Raw genomic sequence first — 16,248 nt, 5'->3', positions numbered from 1 at the left:
GGGAAAACAAACAAACAGCTTCCCAAATATGCATCCAAGGATGTTCTGATGTCGCTTTTGGGTTGAATTTAGATGTCAGGAGATGCTGAACTCTTGCGATGTGAAATTATTTTATAAGGTAATGATATGTGTGCACTTAGGCAACAACCACAGTAAATTGTAGAGCAGAAAAACGTGTTTTTATTATTACTGTCTGTTGCCTAATACAAGTGGAACACATGTATGATGTACAGCTGATGGCCTCAGGTTTTAATCAGCTGAAAGGAAACAATCCTACAATCTACACGCAGTCGTGAATGACAACACTAGTATAACTAACTCATTAAACTAAACCATAACAAAATCTGCTTGAATCCCATTAAAAGATGTATTTTATGTGCATTTAAATCTGTACTAGATTAAAAAAAAACAAAGTGAAAGAGGCAAAAGTCATGCAGCATACAGGAAAGGTTTTTTTTGTGATTTTGTACAGGTCTGTATGTGCCAAGAAGAAAACTGTTCACATGCCAAAATTACTGCACTGCCTGATCTGCATAAACACACCACCTCAGCTCCACCACTCCCACCACCAGTCAAAGGAAGTGGGTTCGTTTTGAGCCAGGAAATAACTAAACAGCCATGAGTCTAAAAAAATGGACTTGTGCCCAATGAAAACTGCACTGCAACTACGTTAGCACACGTTACTGTCTTGCCGCCAGCATGAAATTAAAGGCCCATGATGCAGTGGATATTAAACCTAACCGTTGTATGTTGGAAAGTAAGGAGGCAACAGGTTTAAAGCTTAGTTTCAACCAACAACAACAAAGAAATACAACTAACTGTCTCCCAGATGTTACAGAGCTACAGTTGATTATACCATAGTAAAATAGTGCATGATGATGTGTGCTGTTAAAATAACAAATAAAAAAAATGATTCAGATTTGGTCTAACTATTATAAAAAGCCATTTGCAACAAATTAGCTTGTTACTCATCATGTCAAAACAAATATTTACATGTAATTTTCAGAAAGAAAAGCAAAAAATAAAAAAACAAACAAAAAAAAAAACCCCAACACATTTTACCATTTACTAAGAAATATCCATCAAATTATTCAGAATGCATAATTCAGGAAATGGCACCTGTTAAATTTCTGATGCAAACACCAACTCATCACTGCAGACCTTTTTATTTATGCGTTCATTTAATAGAAAACAGACTGTTTCTCCGACTTCAGAATCAACAAATCCATTTGACCATTCTCTTGGTTCTAAGATGGATACAGTGGTAAAGCAACACAAAATTTGATTGACAGCATCATTGACTTAAGACACAATGAAAAGAACTAAATAGAAAAGTAAAAAAAAACCAAAACAAAACATTGTGATAAATTTATCGAACAAATGTGATACAGAAGGTTTCTAAAGACCAGAGCCAGTCTAGAACACTGACATCTGGATCTACTTAAGTTTCGTGGTGAGGCTGAAGTTACACCTGTAAATATTGGTATATTGATTGAAGTGCACTAAAATTGTAAAATATGGAAACTGTGGCACACCTTCTGCATTTTTAAACAAATAATTATGCATCTAAAATGCAATATGCAACCTAAATTCTACATCTGTGTTGACGGATGGTGATCGATCTAATGATTCCCAACTTGTGATTCACTCCGGCAGTGCTTGAGTTAACACACAGAGAAAGACCTTACTTGCTGACCTTATTTGCATAATGTTGTAAATTTGCCACCGAATTGGAGACAGCTGGGCCCACTATTTTATTGCCCTTGGTAATAATTTGCTCCCTTACTAGATTAGTGCCTTGACTTTAAGTCTTGAGTTCCAGAGGTCACTGTGTTTATCACTCTTTCACAGGAGAGATGTACATAAATCAGCCTCATTCCTGCAAACTGATGAAAGATGAACAGCTGGGACATATGAAAAGAAACAAAAGTTGCTTACAAGGATATGTTTGTCTTAGTGTGTGTGAAACCTTCCATGCTTCCAACACAAAGGTGATGTTTCTTTTAATGCATCTCAATTCCAATTAGTATTTTAAGGATTTGGTGAAGACGTATATCTTCTTTCTCTGTGGACCAAAAGTCCAACAGGACAACATAACTTTTTTTTCCTCAAGATTTGTTTAAATTAGTTTTGTATTTTTCCTCTCTTTCATTAATCATATTTTCTATGACGCCAGACCCTTCAAATCTGTAGCACATATGAGCATGCCACAAACACAAAAGCCACTGTTCTCCAAAATTAAATTACAAATATACTTTTGTTGTGGTTCTCTCTTAAATAATTTCAGTTCAAATAAATTAAACATGAAAAGGAACTCATCGAAAACATGCCAATGTGTATTACCAAAGTTCAGTTCTCACACATTATATACATGCCTTGTGCCAAAAGAAAATATGTTTGTTTAAAAGTTGTCTAATAAAGATTATGCCATATGACAAATGATAAAAACTAAATAGATAAGGTGGCTAATATACAAATTTGAAGGAATACGAGGATCCAGAATTTAACAGCAATTTTCACAATCAACCACATTTTAGCAGACACAATATACAGCAGGGAGCTTAGAACAATTTCAACCAAAAATATTAGAAACTTTTTTTTATATAAAAAAACATGATTTTGCTTACATTTTCAAAAAGATGCACTATATTTTTTCCCAGTATTGTCATCTTTCCACTACCCATCTGAATAGAAGAACCATTCCCAAGGCAATCTAGTTGTTGGCAAAGGAACACAGTTACTCATTTATTGAATACTCATTCATTTACTCAGACGTTTTTGTGCTTCTTTATTTGTCTTCAGTTTTTAGTTTTGGAAAGGAGGCCCCTGCAGATCTATGAACCAGCACTCACATGCTATTTCTTTCTTTTTTTTTTTTTTTTTTTTTTTTGCTTGAAGACCCCATGAAATGGAAATCAAAGTTCAGTTCATGGAGAGCGGCTCCAAGAAAATGGAAATAAGAAGAGCAATTATGCAGACTGAGAGGTGGGAGTGTACGATGTGATATCTACAGTGTAACTCAATTGTCAGAAACTGCTGAAAATTAACTTTGGAGGTGGCAATAAAAACATAAAATGTGTTATCACGACTTGCATAAAGTAATAATATAATTTGATAAAGTCTATGGGCCAAAGTAAATGAACAAAAAAATTGTACACAAACCACTGTGGAAAGCTGCCTGGACCTCATGCTGACAGAGGTATCAATTTAACTTAGGTTTACTGAAATAGTGAATAGTGAATAGCTTTTCCTGTACATACTGTAACTGTGCACTTGTTTTTTGTCCTGTATTAACTCCTAATAGCTCATTTCATGGGATCTTTAAGCCTTAAAATGATTTCAATGTGACATAAAGATAAATGAAATTATTCAAAGTGAAAAGCTAAACTTATTTCAATACAATTTATACAGCTTTTAGAGAGAAGTGATTGACTCTTTCTGTACACCTGAACCCATTATGTGAATAACAAACTGCTGTAAGCCATCAAGGGGACACTGAAGATGTCTCTGCAGCTTGGGCAGTGCAGGAATATACAGACAAAAGTACATAAGAACAGCAGATTAGCAAATGGTTTTATATACTTGATTGAGTTTATTTGATGGAATGCTTCATCTAGCATCTTTCATATATTTTTGGTGTGTACTCTCTGCTCTAAACAATACCGCACTACCCTTTACCCCTACCCTAATAATGAAAATCATACTATACACTTATCTGACAAACCTTGCTACAGTGTTACACAAAACCTTCGTCTTATCTTACAAGGGTCAACTGTTTAATTACAAGTCTATTTAGAGGATGGGGTCGGGGAGGTGGAACATCTAAAAGTACCATATTCAGTGTGATAGACATGTATAAGGCGTAAACAGCACAGATCTTCATTCAAATAAAAAAAGATGCAATGCATAATCAAAAGCTGTGAGCTAAGCAATGAAATGATGGTCCAGTTAACCATCTACAAAGCATTTACATTGCTACTGACAGACGATACATGAAGGCATTGACAGAAGTTCAATGGCGTCTGTATTTTTAGGCACCGTGTTGATGTGAGATATGATATGTGTTTGTGGATGTGTGTAAGCAAAAGGGGGTACGTGTTTGGGTGTCTAGTTGGAGGGCAACAGGAGAGAAGATGAACAAGAGGTCATGTAAGAAGCAGTCATGGTAGATATACAGATTTCCAGGTTTTCATGTCAAAGATGAGGAAATATATGAGAGAGGGGGGCAACTTCAGCAGCAACGACAAGCTGCCTGTGAAAACCAAAAAGCTACCAAAAAGAAATAAAAAAAAAAAAACACAAAGAAAGAAAGAAAAAGATGTAAATGATAGAAATGGGCTCAACAAAAGGCAATAATAGGAAAACACTTGGGGAACTTCTCTGTCTGGACTGCCTGCGGGTTCCTCGTTGACATGACTGGGGCAGTGGTCAGAGGTGGAGAAGAAAAGGGGGAGACGGTAAGAGAGAAAAAGAGATACAGAGATTGAAACTGGGGAAAGGTGTAGGAGAGAGCCGCACAGCTCCCTCTGCAGTCTAAATGAAGTATTCTTTCTTTTCTTCTGCGTGTGCATGGTTGCCCTCAGCGTTGATGATGGCTGTGTCGGCGTCGGGTGCATCGTCCGCTCCTTTGGCCTCATTTGTCAAGTATGTTCCTGTGGAAAACGAAAAACAAACCTATATCAAAGAAAAACAAACACCGAGCACCCCTGCCTGGTGTTTGCTGCCTGAGGCGGAAAACAGATCTGAAGACAACATCAGTAATGCTACATTATTCATATACAGAATGATGAGAAGCTGGGATAGCACAGGATATGCAAATATGGCAGAGTAAGTGTGAAAAACCCTGCACGCATACAGAAGAAAAGCATTTACACCTTTAGGATTCTCAATAGTGGCACTCAAGGCTTAAAGGATAGGTTCACAATTATTCAAGTCTGTCTTAAAACAAAAGTCAGGTGCACATATGAACATTGAAACAGATTTTGCTAGTTGTAATCATTCCTCCTGTTCATACTGACCATTAGAAGATCCCCTCCAAATGCACTTAAGATATAAGTGATGGGGAACAAAATTCACTGTCCTCATTTTGAACAAAAATATATTTTCTAAAATATATCTAAAAAGTCAGTTTTGTGTGGGAAACTGAACATTAAAGTAAAATTTCTGGCATCCATGAACTGCTGAATGAGCTTCTATTTGTTATCCTGTATTCACGCTTCAAAATTCTTAGCTCAAATTCAGCTGTTTAATATTTGTTCGGTTTTCATCAAAATTGTTTCAATGCACCAAAAGTTGTGTCCTGCAGTCTTCACCTGGCTAATCTAGCTAAAAAATAGACGTCTAGTAAAAGAAACTGAAGAAGAAAACTCAACAAAGCTGCTTTTTATTCTGCAGATCAGTCAGGGTCCCTCATTAGAAATAATAAAAAAACAATAACCAAGGGCCTTCCTGCTAGACTAATGACAGAGATAACACATAACCGCAACATCTCTGGTTTGATTCCAGGGACCTTTGTTGCATGTGATAGCCCCCATCTCTCTTCCTGTTTTATGTCTATAAATAACCTTAAAAAAAGACAGAAAAAGATACAAATGTTGAATTGAACTGAAGAGATGTTTACAGATTTTTACATTATTGGTTTTCTTTGGCTGATTTTCCAATGTTAATTCATCCATCTAATAATAAATACAATGACATTTGTGGATTGTTTTTGTAAAATAGAAAAAAAATAATAACCAAATGAGTCCTATGAACAGTATGCATTAGTGGCATCATGCTGTGTGTTGCACATCAAAGGTCCACTAAAACTTCCTATCTGTGCAGGTCTAAAGCCTTTATTCTTTGTTCTCCACTGCAGGCATATCATGCACTTGTAACCTGGGCATTGGGAAAGCCTCTGATGTCTAATGGGACAAGTAGGACAACTTTCAGTCGGTCCATGAGCCTTGAGAGACTCAGATCTGGTCCACTGTGTTTTTCTTACCTTTATGCCTGGCCAGATATCTTCCCAGAACAATGATTAAACACAAGGTGACAAAGACCACTACAGCCACCACTCCTCCGATCAAGGCATGGTCAGTGCCGTGCTGCCCCAGAGCGTTGGGATCTGAAGAAAGACAGAGAGATAAACAAAGAGAGCAGATGAAGGCAGTGGATGGTGAGGTGAGGGAGGGAGGGCAGAGCAACAGCAAAAGACAGACAATACAAAACAGTGCGAGGAGGAAAGAGAGGATTATTTCCAGCTCGTTCCTGCTCTAATGATTGTTCTGAGCTACTGTCATTCTTCTCTCCTCTCACATCATGCAGTCAGAGCGGAGCTGCCTAGCTAGCTCTCTGAGAATAATAAAATGGAAAGTGAGAGGTAGAGAGACAGACACCACATTGACTCAAAGAGCAGCTACAGGCAGACACACATTCGCCCTGCAAAATGAAGGAAAAAGAGAATGAAAGAGGGAGTCAGGGAAAAAAAGATGTGAATAATTCAGGACACCCCACTGTGCCGCAGGAGTCCCCAACATGCAAACCAGGGCAGCAGTGGAAGAGTAGTACACAGTAAATAAATCACAATAAATCACACAGAAGGCAAGAAGGAAAGATCAATCTTTTCTGTTTCTTGGCACGCAAGGATTGTTGTTAGGAAAATGAATTAGGTGTTAGAGAGTTGCTACAGGTCCCCAGCTGTTGGAAAAGCAGTCGAAATGATAGCGCAGTCATGAAAGAGTGAAGAATCTGCGTGATGAGCCTGTTCACGCCTCATGCAGAAATCCATCAAAGATTTCCCTTTTTCTTTCAACAATAGCTTATTTCCTTTATTCACCTTGGCTTCCTTTTCTCACAAAGTCTGGCTTGCAGACTATTCAAGGTAAGAGTGAGGACGTGACACTGACCGGGTATGGACTCACTGTAGGCGAATCTAAAAAAAGTTGACAGTGACAGCAGTGGGGGAGATGGGTAACGGAATAGCCTGTATTATTCATATCTGTCCATGACACCTGAGAAATTAGCACTCATCTCATTATTCCTCTAGGGCAAGCCACACACAGCCCTGTCACTTCGTATGTGTATTTGTGCGTGTATGTGGGCTCATGATGGCAAAAATCTGGCAATGTCAGAGCAAGGTAAGCGGTGATAGAAGGGCAGCTTAGACACACAGCACACGTTGTCTATTGACACCGTTTCTCTTCAGCTTTCTCCCTTTCTTTTCTGCGTCCACCCATGTGGCCAAATTGAACAGCTGGCTTGCTCTCGCTCCATAACTCTCCATGGTCTGAGTGACCAGGCCGTCACACTTCACTGCCTCACAGTGGACAAACACACACTCATAGCGACACATGCAGTCATATACACAGACGTGAGAAGCGCCGTTTCACTGTGCTGCGGTTCTGCTTGGTCAGTGGAGCAGAGAGTAGAGGAATGTTCCCCTGGCACAGCCCAGCAGGGCGAGGACTTGGGCGTTTAGTTACACACATGGCTGTGTCTCTTCACCTCTATATGTCAGGACAGTGAGTGTTTTTCACCATCATACACACTCACTGTCTGACTGCTACGCTTCTGGCTGGTTGTTACAACCCAGCGCAAGCACAAACAAGCCATGACCATACAGTCATACATCTGCCTGTAGAGTGGAAAACACTTTGGCCATGCAACATGCTGGTATCATGTCGAAGTGGTTGGGTGTTAAGTCAATCCTCTTGAAGCTTCCAGAACATGTTGTCTGATCGTGCAGCTACTGCATCACTTTGGAAGTTAAAGGATATTCCACCTAAGCAGATTTGAAAGGTTGCTCTGAAAAGATTATAGCTTGCTCCTTCATGGAAGATGCTCACTGAAGTCAGCTTATACAATGGTGACCTTGAGTCAATGCAAATATGTGCATCATGCAGGATAATCTGCTTCTTCTTCACTGTTGATCTGTGTGTTCAGTATGTTCCAAATACTAAAAAAACTACAGTACTTGCATGATGTGCTGTCACCAGAAGTAGCATATTTTGTGATCTATTGGCAAATCGATAAGGGTCAGTGGTGGAGAAGCTGATTATGCTGCAGTAGTGGTTTGAGAAGCTAATATGAATGTTTTGATTTTTCTTTTCCATTTTGTAACTACTGTGAATCCAGGCTGACTACAGCACTCATCCAAGAAGTAGCAAGCTACACACTTTAAGGCATCTTCCTAGTCAAGTGGTGAGTATTTGATACTCAAGATTAGATTTTCAGTGGAGTACTCCATTCACTAAAAATCTTGCAACATTTAGCCTGCAACATTTTTCACATACCTGCCACATAAATTCTTCATAACTTCCAATGTGTAAATGCTTTTCATGCGAGCACCTTCAAAACATGGTCCACCTGCTCCGTTGTTATGTATTCTGTTCTCGTGTGTTGCGACTCACGGAAGGAGAAAAATACAGTGAGGGCGCACGAAGACACAGAGAAAGGAAATGAAAAAAAAAATAGAGCTTCATAGATGGGAAAAGACTGAAAGTTTAGTTGGACCAAGACTGAAAACAAAAGAAGACAAGGAGGAGAGGGATCTAGAGGAGAGGGTTATACATTTTTATGGCTCCAGAACACATTATCTTTTAATAAAAGCACATACATTCTTCTCTGTGTGATTTAATATGAGAGCGTGGCAAAGCAAACTCCTCTTTTAATATTTATAACCCTCTCCTTGTCGCCTGGCCTTGTGAGTTGCGCTTGTTTAATAAATTAAAGGGGTTTAGGGCTATAGTGAGCCACTGCTTGGCTGGATTGAACCAAAAGTGTTGCTCTTAAACTGCCCCACTAACTTCTCATCTGATCTGTTTCACTGATGTTGGGGTTACTGTGGGAGGATGCTGTATGTGATACTGATACTGTGTGGGTTTTCAAGAGGGTGTGTAAAAGCTGGAAATGGAAAAAACATAATGTAGAGTCAAATTATCTGGTCAGATTAAATGATGGGGGCTATCATCACATTTTTGGAAGGCATTTGAAGTCTCCTATACATTAAAATAAATGCATGAATAAAAGAAAAGCTGTGACAGATGTGTAAGATTGTAAACTGAGAACATGAAACATATTTCTGCTCCAAACAAAAACTGTCAGGTGTTGTCTGTCTATCCGTAACACTCAGCAAAGTATAGACAACTATTACTTGTACGCTCACAGCTGACCAGTTTGTATTGAGCACTAGGATTGAGCTTAGATAGGGCTACTGTTGGTTTGTTAAGTCATCAGATAACAAACTGCTCTGTTTGTGTGAAGCTAATGGTGCATCACTTTGTCAAAGGATGCTTGCTAAATGGGCAACTTTCAATACTACATGTCAAATATGTGTCCTTATCTCACTCTTCAAACAGCACGTTCACTGTATCTGAAGAACTCCAGAGGAGATTTTTTCCCAAAGAAAGATGCTGTAAACTATTGTTACAGCATCTCTCGGGCCTGACAGTATAGCATCCTCTGCACTGACTTTTATCTAGAGTTATCTTTTACATGAACAATCTCAGCTGATCAGACGCAGCATCCTTAAATCCATCATATCCCCATGCTACTCACATGGTCTTTACATATATAGCTTAACATATCTCTCTCTCTCTTTCTCTTTGTATGTGTCTCTTTCCCCTTGGTATTACATTTGGTAATATTAAAATTCATCCCCTAAAGGCATCTTTTTCTTCTTCTGGATTAGGCTTTTTCCTCTCTCTATCTTAGATGTAGCCCTGTGAAACAATGGTTTCACTTGCTCAGATCAATAAAGCAGCAGCTAGCTTAAGCATGGGCTTATAGAGCTGCAGTGTCCTTGTGTCTGTGATGTCGGTCAGGGAATCTCTGAGTGTGTGTGAGCACATTGGTGTGCTAAAATAGACACTATTAGATTGCATTAACAAGAACTCAGACTTTTACATTAATGAGAAACAGTGTGAAAGATCTTTGGAAGCCCTGGAAGGTACAGTAAGATGTGACTTTTATGTTTTGTAGTTTTTTGTAGTTAATATGAAGTTTCTCAAATATTTACAAGACAATTACTCACTGTACATAAGATATAACTACATATAACAACAAATGGTGTGTCCAACAATAGCTTTTTGTACATTTGTATTTTAAGACCTTGCACATGGTGAAATGTGAAACATAAAGAGTCACAGTACTGGATTCTGCTGCAGTGACGACAAGTTAAAGTTGGAGACTCAAAAGCAAGAGTGCCTGCAAACATATAGAGAGTAAAGGAGAGAAAGTGGTGAAAAGTGCCTGCAGACTTGACTTGTTCAATGAGTCAATTATGCCCAACTTTTTGGCTGAGACTAAAAAAATTACCAATCTGCATCTAATGCTGGCTTTACTGCCAAGATGAAAGAGTCCCTGGAGGCTGTAGCAGAGGGCCGAAAGACACATGTGCACCCACTTTTGAATACATGCATGTAGAAGAGTTAGAAAGACAGAAAGGAGGAGACATTACTGAGACACGTGTGTGTGTGTGTGTGTGTGTTTGTGTGTGTCCTTGCACATTATTGCTTGCTGGGTCTGAGTGGATTAATTAGATTCTGAAAACAAATTACTTCTGCTAATCATTCAATAAAGCCCACACGTGGACTTGGACACTATCTTGAATATTCAACCGCCTCCTTCTCTCTTCTCAGAATTAAAAGAAATTGTGGTCAGCGGGATAACAGCATGAAGTTATAAGCAAAGCGAGATAATTAATCATGTGAATTCATTAAGTCGCATGCAAGAATCAGTCTATCAAAGCAGCTCTGTGTTCTATGAAATCCATAACCTCTTCAAAACAGCAATAAAATACAACAAAGGAAGAAGCAGGGAGATAACGTCGATGATACACCTGCAGTAACCTAATCACCACTATATTGCTGCTGTTTTTCAGATATTTTCTCTCATAAAATGTATTACGCTGCTGGTTAGTTTTGAAGAGTCGCGTTGTGTGAGCCAACTGCAGGCCAAGAGCAGCAGAAACAGTAGCCCACATAGAAAGTATCTTGGAGGAAGCAAGCTGCCACTACAAGCCCAACAAACCCCTGAGGGAGACGAGGAGAGAAAAATGAATAAAGGACCAAATAAAACTTCATGTCAACAAATGAAAATTAGACTGCCTTGTGTGTGTGTGTGTGTGCATGTATGTGTGTGCATCTTCAAGACTGCTGAAAGTGTCCTCTGCCATTGAGGTTTAATGAATAGAGGGGCTATTACATGTAATTCATAACATTAGCCCCAGGATCTAATGATTTCTCTTTTTCTGTTCTACACTTCATTCCAAATTGTTGCTATAATTCTTCCCCAAAGTGAGTTAATGTGACAGGTCATCAATAAACTCGCCCAGCAATAAGTGGAAAGACCTTTGCATTATGTTTTAATTTCTCCGGTGCTCCCCAGCTTTATGGTGGAAAGAGTAGAGAGTAGGGGAGAAAATGGAGAGAAGATGGTTGGTACTGTTCAATATTTAACCATTATCAGCCCCGGGGGATGCTGCAACTGGAACTCAGCCTTTCTGGTTTAAACACAGCAACCAACCAGCTGACCTGAACACTTGCCCTCAAGAAAATATGTCTTTTGCTCATCGCATGGCCTAACCAGTGCCCTCCATTTAAAACATGATCAATAGCAATGGAATAAAGCATTTACGAATCCCTCCAAGGAATGAAAATTGTCCCTTCACTTATTGAGTTTTCAGAAAAGGTTTGTCCTCATTCTAAAGCAGCTTGAACAGGTGAATGTGGGGTTAAAGACATAAAACATCAGTGACTGTGAAGTGCAATGTGCCCTTTTTTATTCATAAACAATTTGTAAAGGAATAAAACAGGCCTCACTGACATTTCAACAGTATCCCTACCTTTGAAAAGCATATTTTTAAGGACTTTGAGTAATCTATGTTGCATTTGTGTTGCGTGTTGAGTTTTGATATCATCTTCAGTTAATTTGTTCTCTACTTCAAGTTTTCTGACTAAATCCAGATTTCCTTTCACAATTTTTTTTCTTTTTTTACGACAAGACCGAGGTGCAATTTTGGAAAGGTAGATTTCAAAATGAATAGCTACAGTATTGAATGTTTGATATTCTGTTTATATAATGTTGTAATTTCAGTTTTGGTTAGTGTTTTATTCTGTATACTTGTACGATGTTACACATATAGTGTAGCTATTTGTGCTTTGTGTAGCCTCTTCTGTTCCTTTCTGGTGGACCTGAAGGATTGCTACAAAACATTTGGATAAAAATAAAAAAAAATAAACAAATCTAAACATGCTAATCTCTTCTAAATATTTTTAAAAACTTAAGTAAGAGTGTTTTTTTTTTTGAAAATGAGGGAGCACATTTTGGATCAGTTTGAGACACTGAACACTTGATTAAATTCCCAGCAGTTTCATCCTTTTGGAAATCCCACTTACTGTAGACCACACCTCTGATTGAGACAAATTAACAGCCTAAAGCAATATTTTAACAACATCACATTACCCAAAGGATGTGTGTTCCCCACTACTTCTTCAAACTTTCAAATTATCATCAGAGGTTGAACAAATATGGTTTTTCATGTTGTTGTTTATGTATAAAGTTTCAGTTTTCAGCCAATTAGAAGGAAATCCTCAGGTGATATCATTACTGCTGCCTAAAACAGACAGACAGCTAAATTAAGATTAGTGGGCTGATATTTGTGAGGAAGGTTAGCAGTCTCAGTGTGGATCAGCTGGCTGAGTCTCAGGAACCCAAACAGGGTGAGAGTGGTCCTGTTTTCACATCTTACTATTCATATGCAGCCTTTTTGGAAGGCACTCACTTGAAAAGGGAGAAAGGATAGACTAATGCCAATTTTTGAACCCTAACCAATCCCTTGCCTCTGCTCTTGAATTCTCCTCGAGTGTGTAGTTACTGCTATTAACTTCAAGAGGAGAGCAGAGATCCTTTGTGTTTTGCCTTACAATACCAACCATAAAGACGTCTGCTCTGGACCATGGTGGTTTTGGATTACCAAGTAACTTCCACAGGTCCTTTTTGAGAGTTAAAACTTCAATTTTCAACAATTTAGCAATAGAAGTTATGAAATACACTTTGATTGTCTCAAGGTTGTTGGTATATTTCTTTACTTGTATCATCTGTTCCTCTTGGGGAAGAACTAATGGGCCCAAGAAAAGAGACTTTTACTGTGCAAGGAGGTAGATGGGTATTATTTTATTTTTTCTGTCTTCTCCACAGGCAGAGACACACTAGGCATGAATAATTACTGTCTTCTCGGCAGTGGGCCCTTTTTCTGCCGCAATATTAGGCTACAGGGGTTGGGGTTGGCCACACAAATGCTGATTATGAGAAGTGAATAGTAAATATATTAAACACCAAAGAAAACCTTGTGCATGATTCAACCTTTCAGCTTCACAAGGTCAAAGCTAATTTGCAAGCCATGAAAAAGCTTTTGGCAGATTTTAGAGAACTCATGGAGTGGGGGGCGGGGATTTGATGACATTGCATAGACCTCTGATACTTAGCGAAAGAGTTATTATTGCCATTAAGGCTGGCTGGGCTATCGAGGTGGTGGGTGTGTTGGGTGTACCTGCCAGCACTTCATTATTAAAGTGAATCACAGACTACAGTTATGCATCAGTCCTGGCATTATTAAGTACAGGTGAAAAACAGGAATCTCTTGCATACCTGTACACTTGCACTGCACTCTAGAGGTCAAAAACGGCTAGAATTAAAGGCATGGGTTATTGTCAAATTTACATTTCCCATTAGAACCACTGAGTCTACAAAATGAAATTTATTCACTAATATTCCTGCAAGGATGAATAAATGCTTCCATAAAATGGTACAATGGTCACTAATACTTACAGTCACCATGTCAGCAAAATTAGTTGTAAAATCAAAAAAAAAGCTATTATTGTGAACTCATACTGTAAAATAACTTGTCCTTGTATATTCATTTTATATCTTGCAAATACATTTTATAAATACAGAATATGTAATCTTATAACTACTGAGAAGAGAACAACTTGTTACCCACAGAATGACAAAGTGCAGGCAGGTTGTTTTTAGTTGTGCAGCCAATTTACGCCTGTCATGCGAATAGTGTTTCTCTCTCAAATTTGAATTGAGAGGGATGATACCTTTCTGGTATATTAAAGGCTACTTTTAGCATGCTTGAAAACAAATGAAAAACACAAAATCACAGTTATTGCATTTAGAATACAATGTTCTCTAACCATTCAGTGTTTTCCTGGCTCAAAAACAAAAAAAGCCTCAAAATGGTAACATGTGTTGCAGAATCACATGTTAAATATTGCACTGCTGTCACTATTAGATATTGCTTCGTTCAGTATGGTATATTTGGTGATTTCAGATTAAGGTTATTGAATACTGAATTAATATAATATCCAGTTTGATGAAAAGTATAGTGTGCACCATTCCAAATTTGCTCCTGGGCCTAATGATGGCTCATATATTTCCATCATAGAGAATATATAGTCCAGCAGAATCACCTTACTGTCCAGTTGGCCTGTCATGGTAGCTAATTGGGCTTGTTGAGATCAAAGACAAAATGACCTCGCTCTTTACTCTGAAAGAGCACTAATATATAAGGATTTAGCCATGACAAATAATATTGATAAAGTGGATATGTTATACTTGAAATAAACAGTATGAAAATCATTTGCAGCTGCAAATGCATAACATTCTGTTTTCATTGCCTTGCTGTGTGACTGAATGAGTTCAATGTAAGGAGTGAAAGCATAGAAAATTCTCAAGGACTGATCATGGATCTGTATCTAATACATTACATAACACCAGACACTGTAACACCTTTTAAGTAAAACCTTAAGAATTCTGTCTGAACACCTTTTGAACATACAAAACTTTGATGTGACTTAAGGCCATCTATCAATCATTTATTCAATGAAAACCAATAAACTGTGAATCTAGAGTCCCACCTATGTCCACACACTGTATAACTACATTTTTTGCAGCACCAGCAGCATATCTCTTCTCTGCCTGAACCGGGTCTTGTTTGGATGATGCCTGTGCCTTACTCATGGTGGCCTTCTGTTGTCTTATTTGCAATGTGCTGATGATAAATAGCAAGAGACAAAAGATGCAAGACAGTTACATGAAAGACAGCAGAGCAGAGAGAGGTACAACTTTAAGAGCTCATCAAGTATATCATATGCTAATACTGAGCATATGAGTTATAGTGTTGAACCTACAGTGTGTATTTCCTCTACACAGGCAGACAACTTTATTAAAAAGACAAAACGTCATGGGGCTGGTACAGCTCCACAGTTGTTTGCTTTTATCCAGAGCCTGTGAAGAGACCTGGTAATAAATCAAGTAGACACATGAAAGCAGATAGTGTAGTATCCTCTGACTGGGGACGCAGTGAAGGAGTCTGATATTTAGATTCCCTGAAGATACACTGAGAAGCTCAACTCCTCTTGTGTCTCTGCACTACACAAACAGACATAAGAGAAGAATTGAGACACGCTGATGAAGAATATCCAACAACGTGTAGAAGCCTGTTATCTAACAGGGTCTTCGGAGAGATGTGAGGGTACAAGAGAAGAAGCGGGTGAGGCAAAATTGAAACAAAAGCTTTGAGAGAAAGCAAAGCAGCAAAATAGAAGTAGAAAAGGAATCAAGACTCCTAAAGGACTTTAAAGATGGTAATTTGGAGAAAGCATACGGTGATGAGAGGAAATTATTGGACTGTGGAGCACCATGAAGATGAGAGGAATAGAGAGAGAGAGAGACACAAAACAGAACAAAAGGTAAACTCTGCTATGTCTACATGGTGAGAGAATAACACATAAATGAAAATGAATGAAAATAAAAATGAAGCAGCTCAGTGAAACTGCAGAGAAAAAATGCAGAGAATTAAGGGACAAAGAAAAAAGATTAGTGTGTTGAATCTCTCATATTAACACAATTTTATCTGATGTTGAATTAAATTCTTATGTTTTGTGAGAAAATATACAGTTTCCTATGTTATCAAAAAGAAAAAAAATATGAGTTAAATATTGAATATTGGAAATTGTCAGTTTGCACAATCATCTCAGAAAAACATGTACTTCCAACACCTTTTAGAAACCATAATTAAGGGTTAGGGTATATATATATATAAATATATATAACATACACATATTACAGCACATTAGTTTTAAATTGACACATCCCTCTACCATAGCAGACATGGCGCTGTGTCAGCATTATTATAGTGTGACAGACAACATGTAAAGAGACAGAGTCACTAGACAAACTGCAATTCAACCAATCAATAGT

The 16,248-nt window shown here is 38.2% G+C and overlaps 1 protein-coding gene across 3 annotated transcripts in view; it reads right to left on the bottom strand.

The window, feature by feature from the left end:
- Positions 1 to 1,150: 1,150 nt before the first annotated feature.
- Positions 1,151 to 16,248, bottom strand: part of cadm2a (cell adhesion molecule 2a) — a 231,096-nt gene continuing 215,998 nt past the window's right edge. For 2 of the 3 annotated variants that reach the window (XM_042431965.1, XM_042431966.1), the window contains 2 exons: positions 5,984 to 6,106; positions 1,151 to 4,652 (listed from right to left, as the gene is read on the bottom strand). In XM_042431965.1, coding sequence (XP_042287899.1) covers positions 4,534 to 4,652; positions 5,984 to 6,106 — 242 coding nt within the window. In that variant the 3' untranslated portion in view covers positions 1,151 to 4,533. Of the gene's footprint in view, positions 4,653 to 5,983; positions 6,107 to 14,883; positions 15,038 to 16,248 lie in introns of those variants that run through there. The other variant, XM_042431967.1, reaches the window with a different exon arrangement.

This window comes from Thunnus maccoyii, chromosome 13 (assembly GCF_910596095.1).
Source record: "Thunnus maccoyii chromosome 13, fThuMac1.1, whole genome shotgun sequence".
NCBI lineage: Eukaryota > Metazoa > Chordata > Actinopteri > Scombriformes > Scombridae > Thunnus > Thunnus maccoyii.
This window is presented reverse-complemented; position numbering and strand designations above follow the sequence as displayed.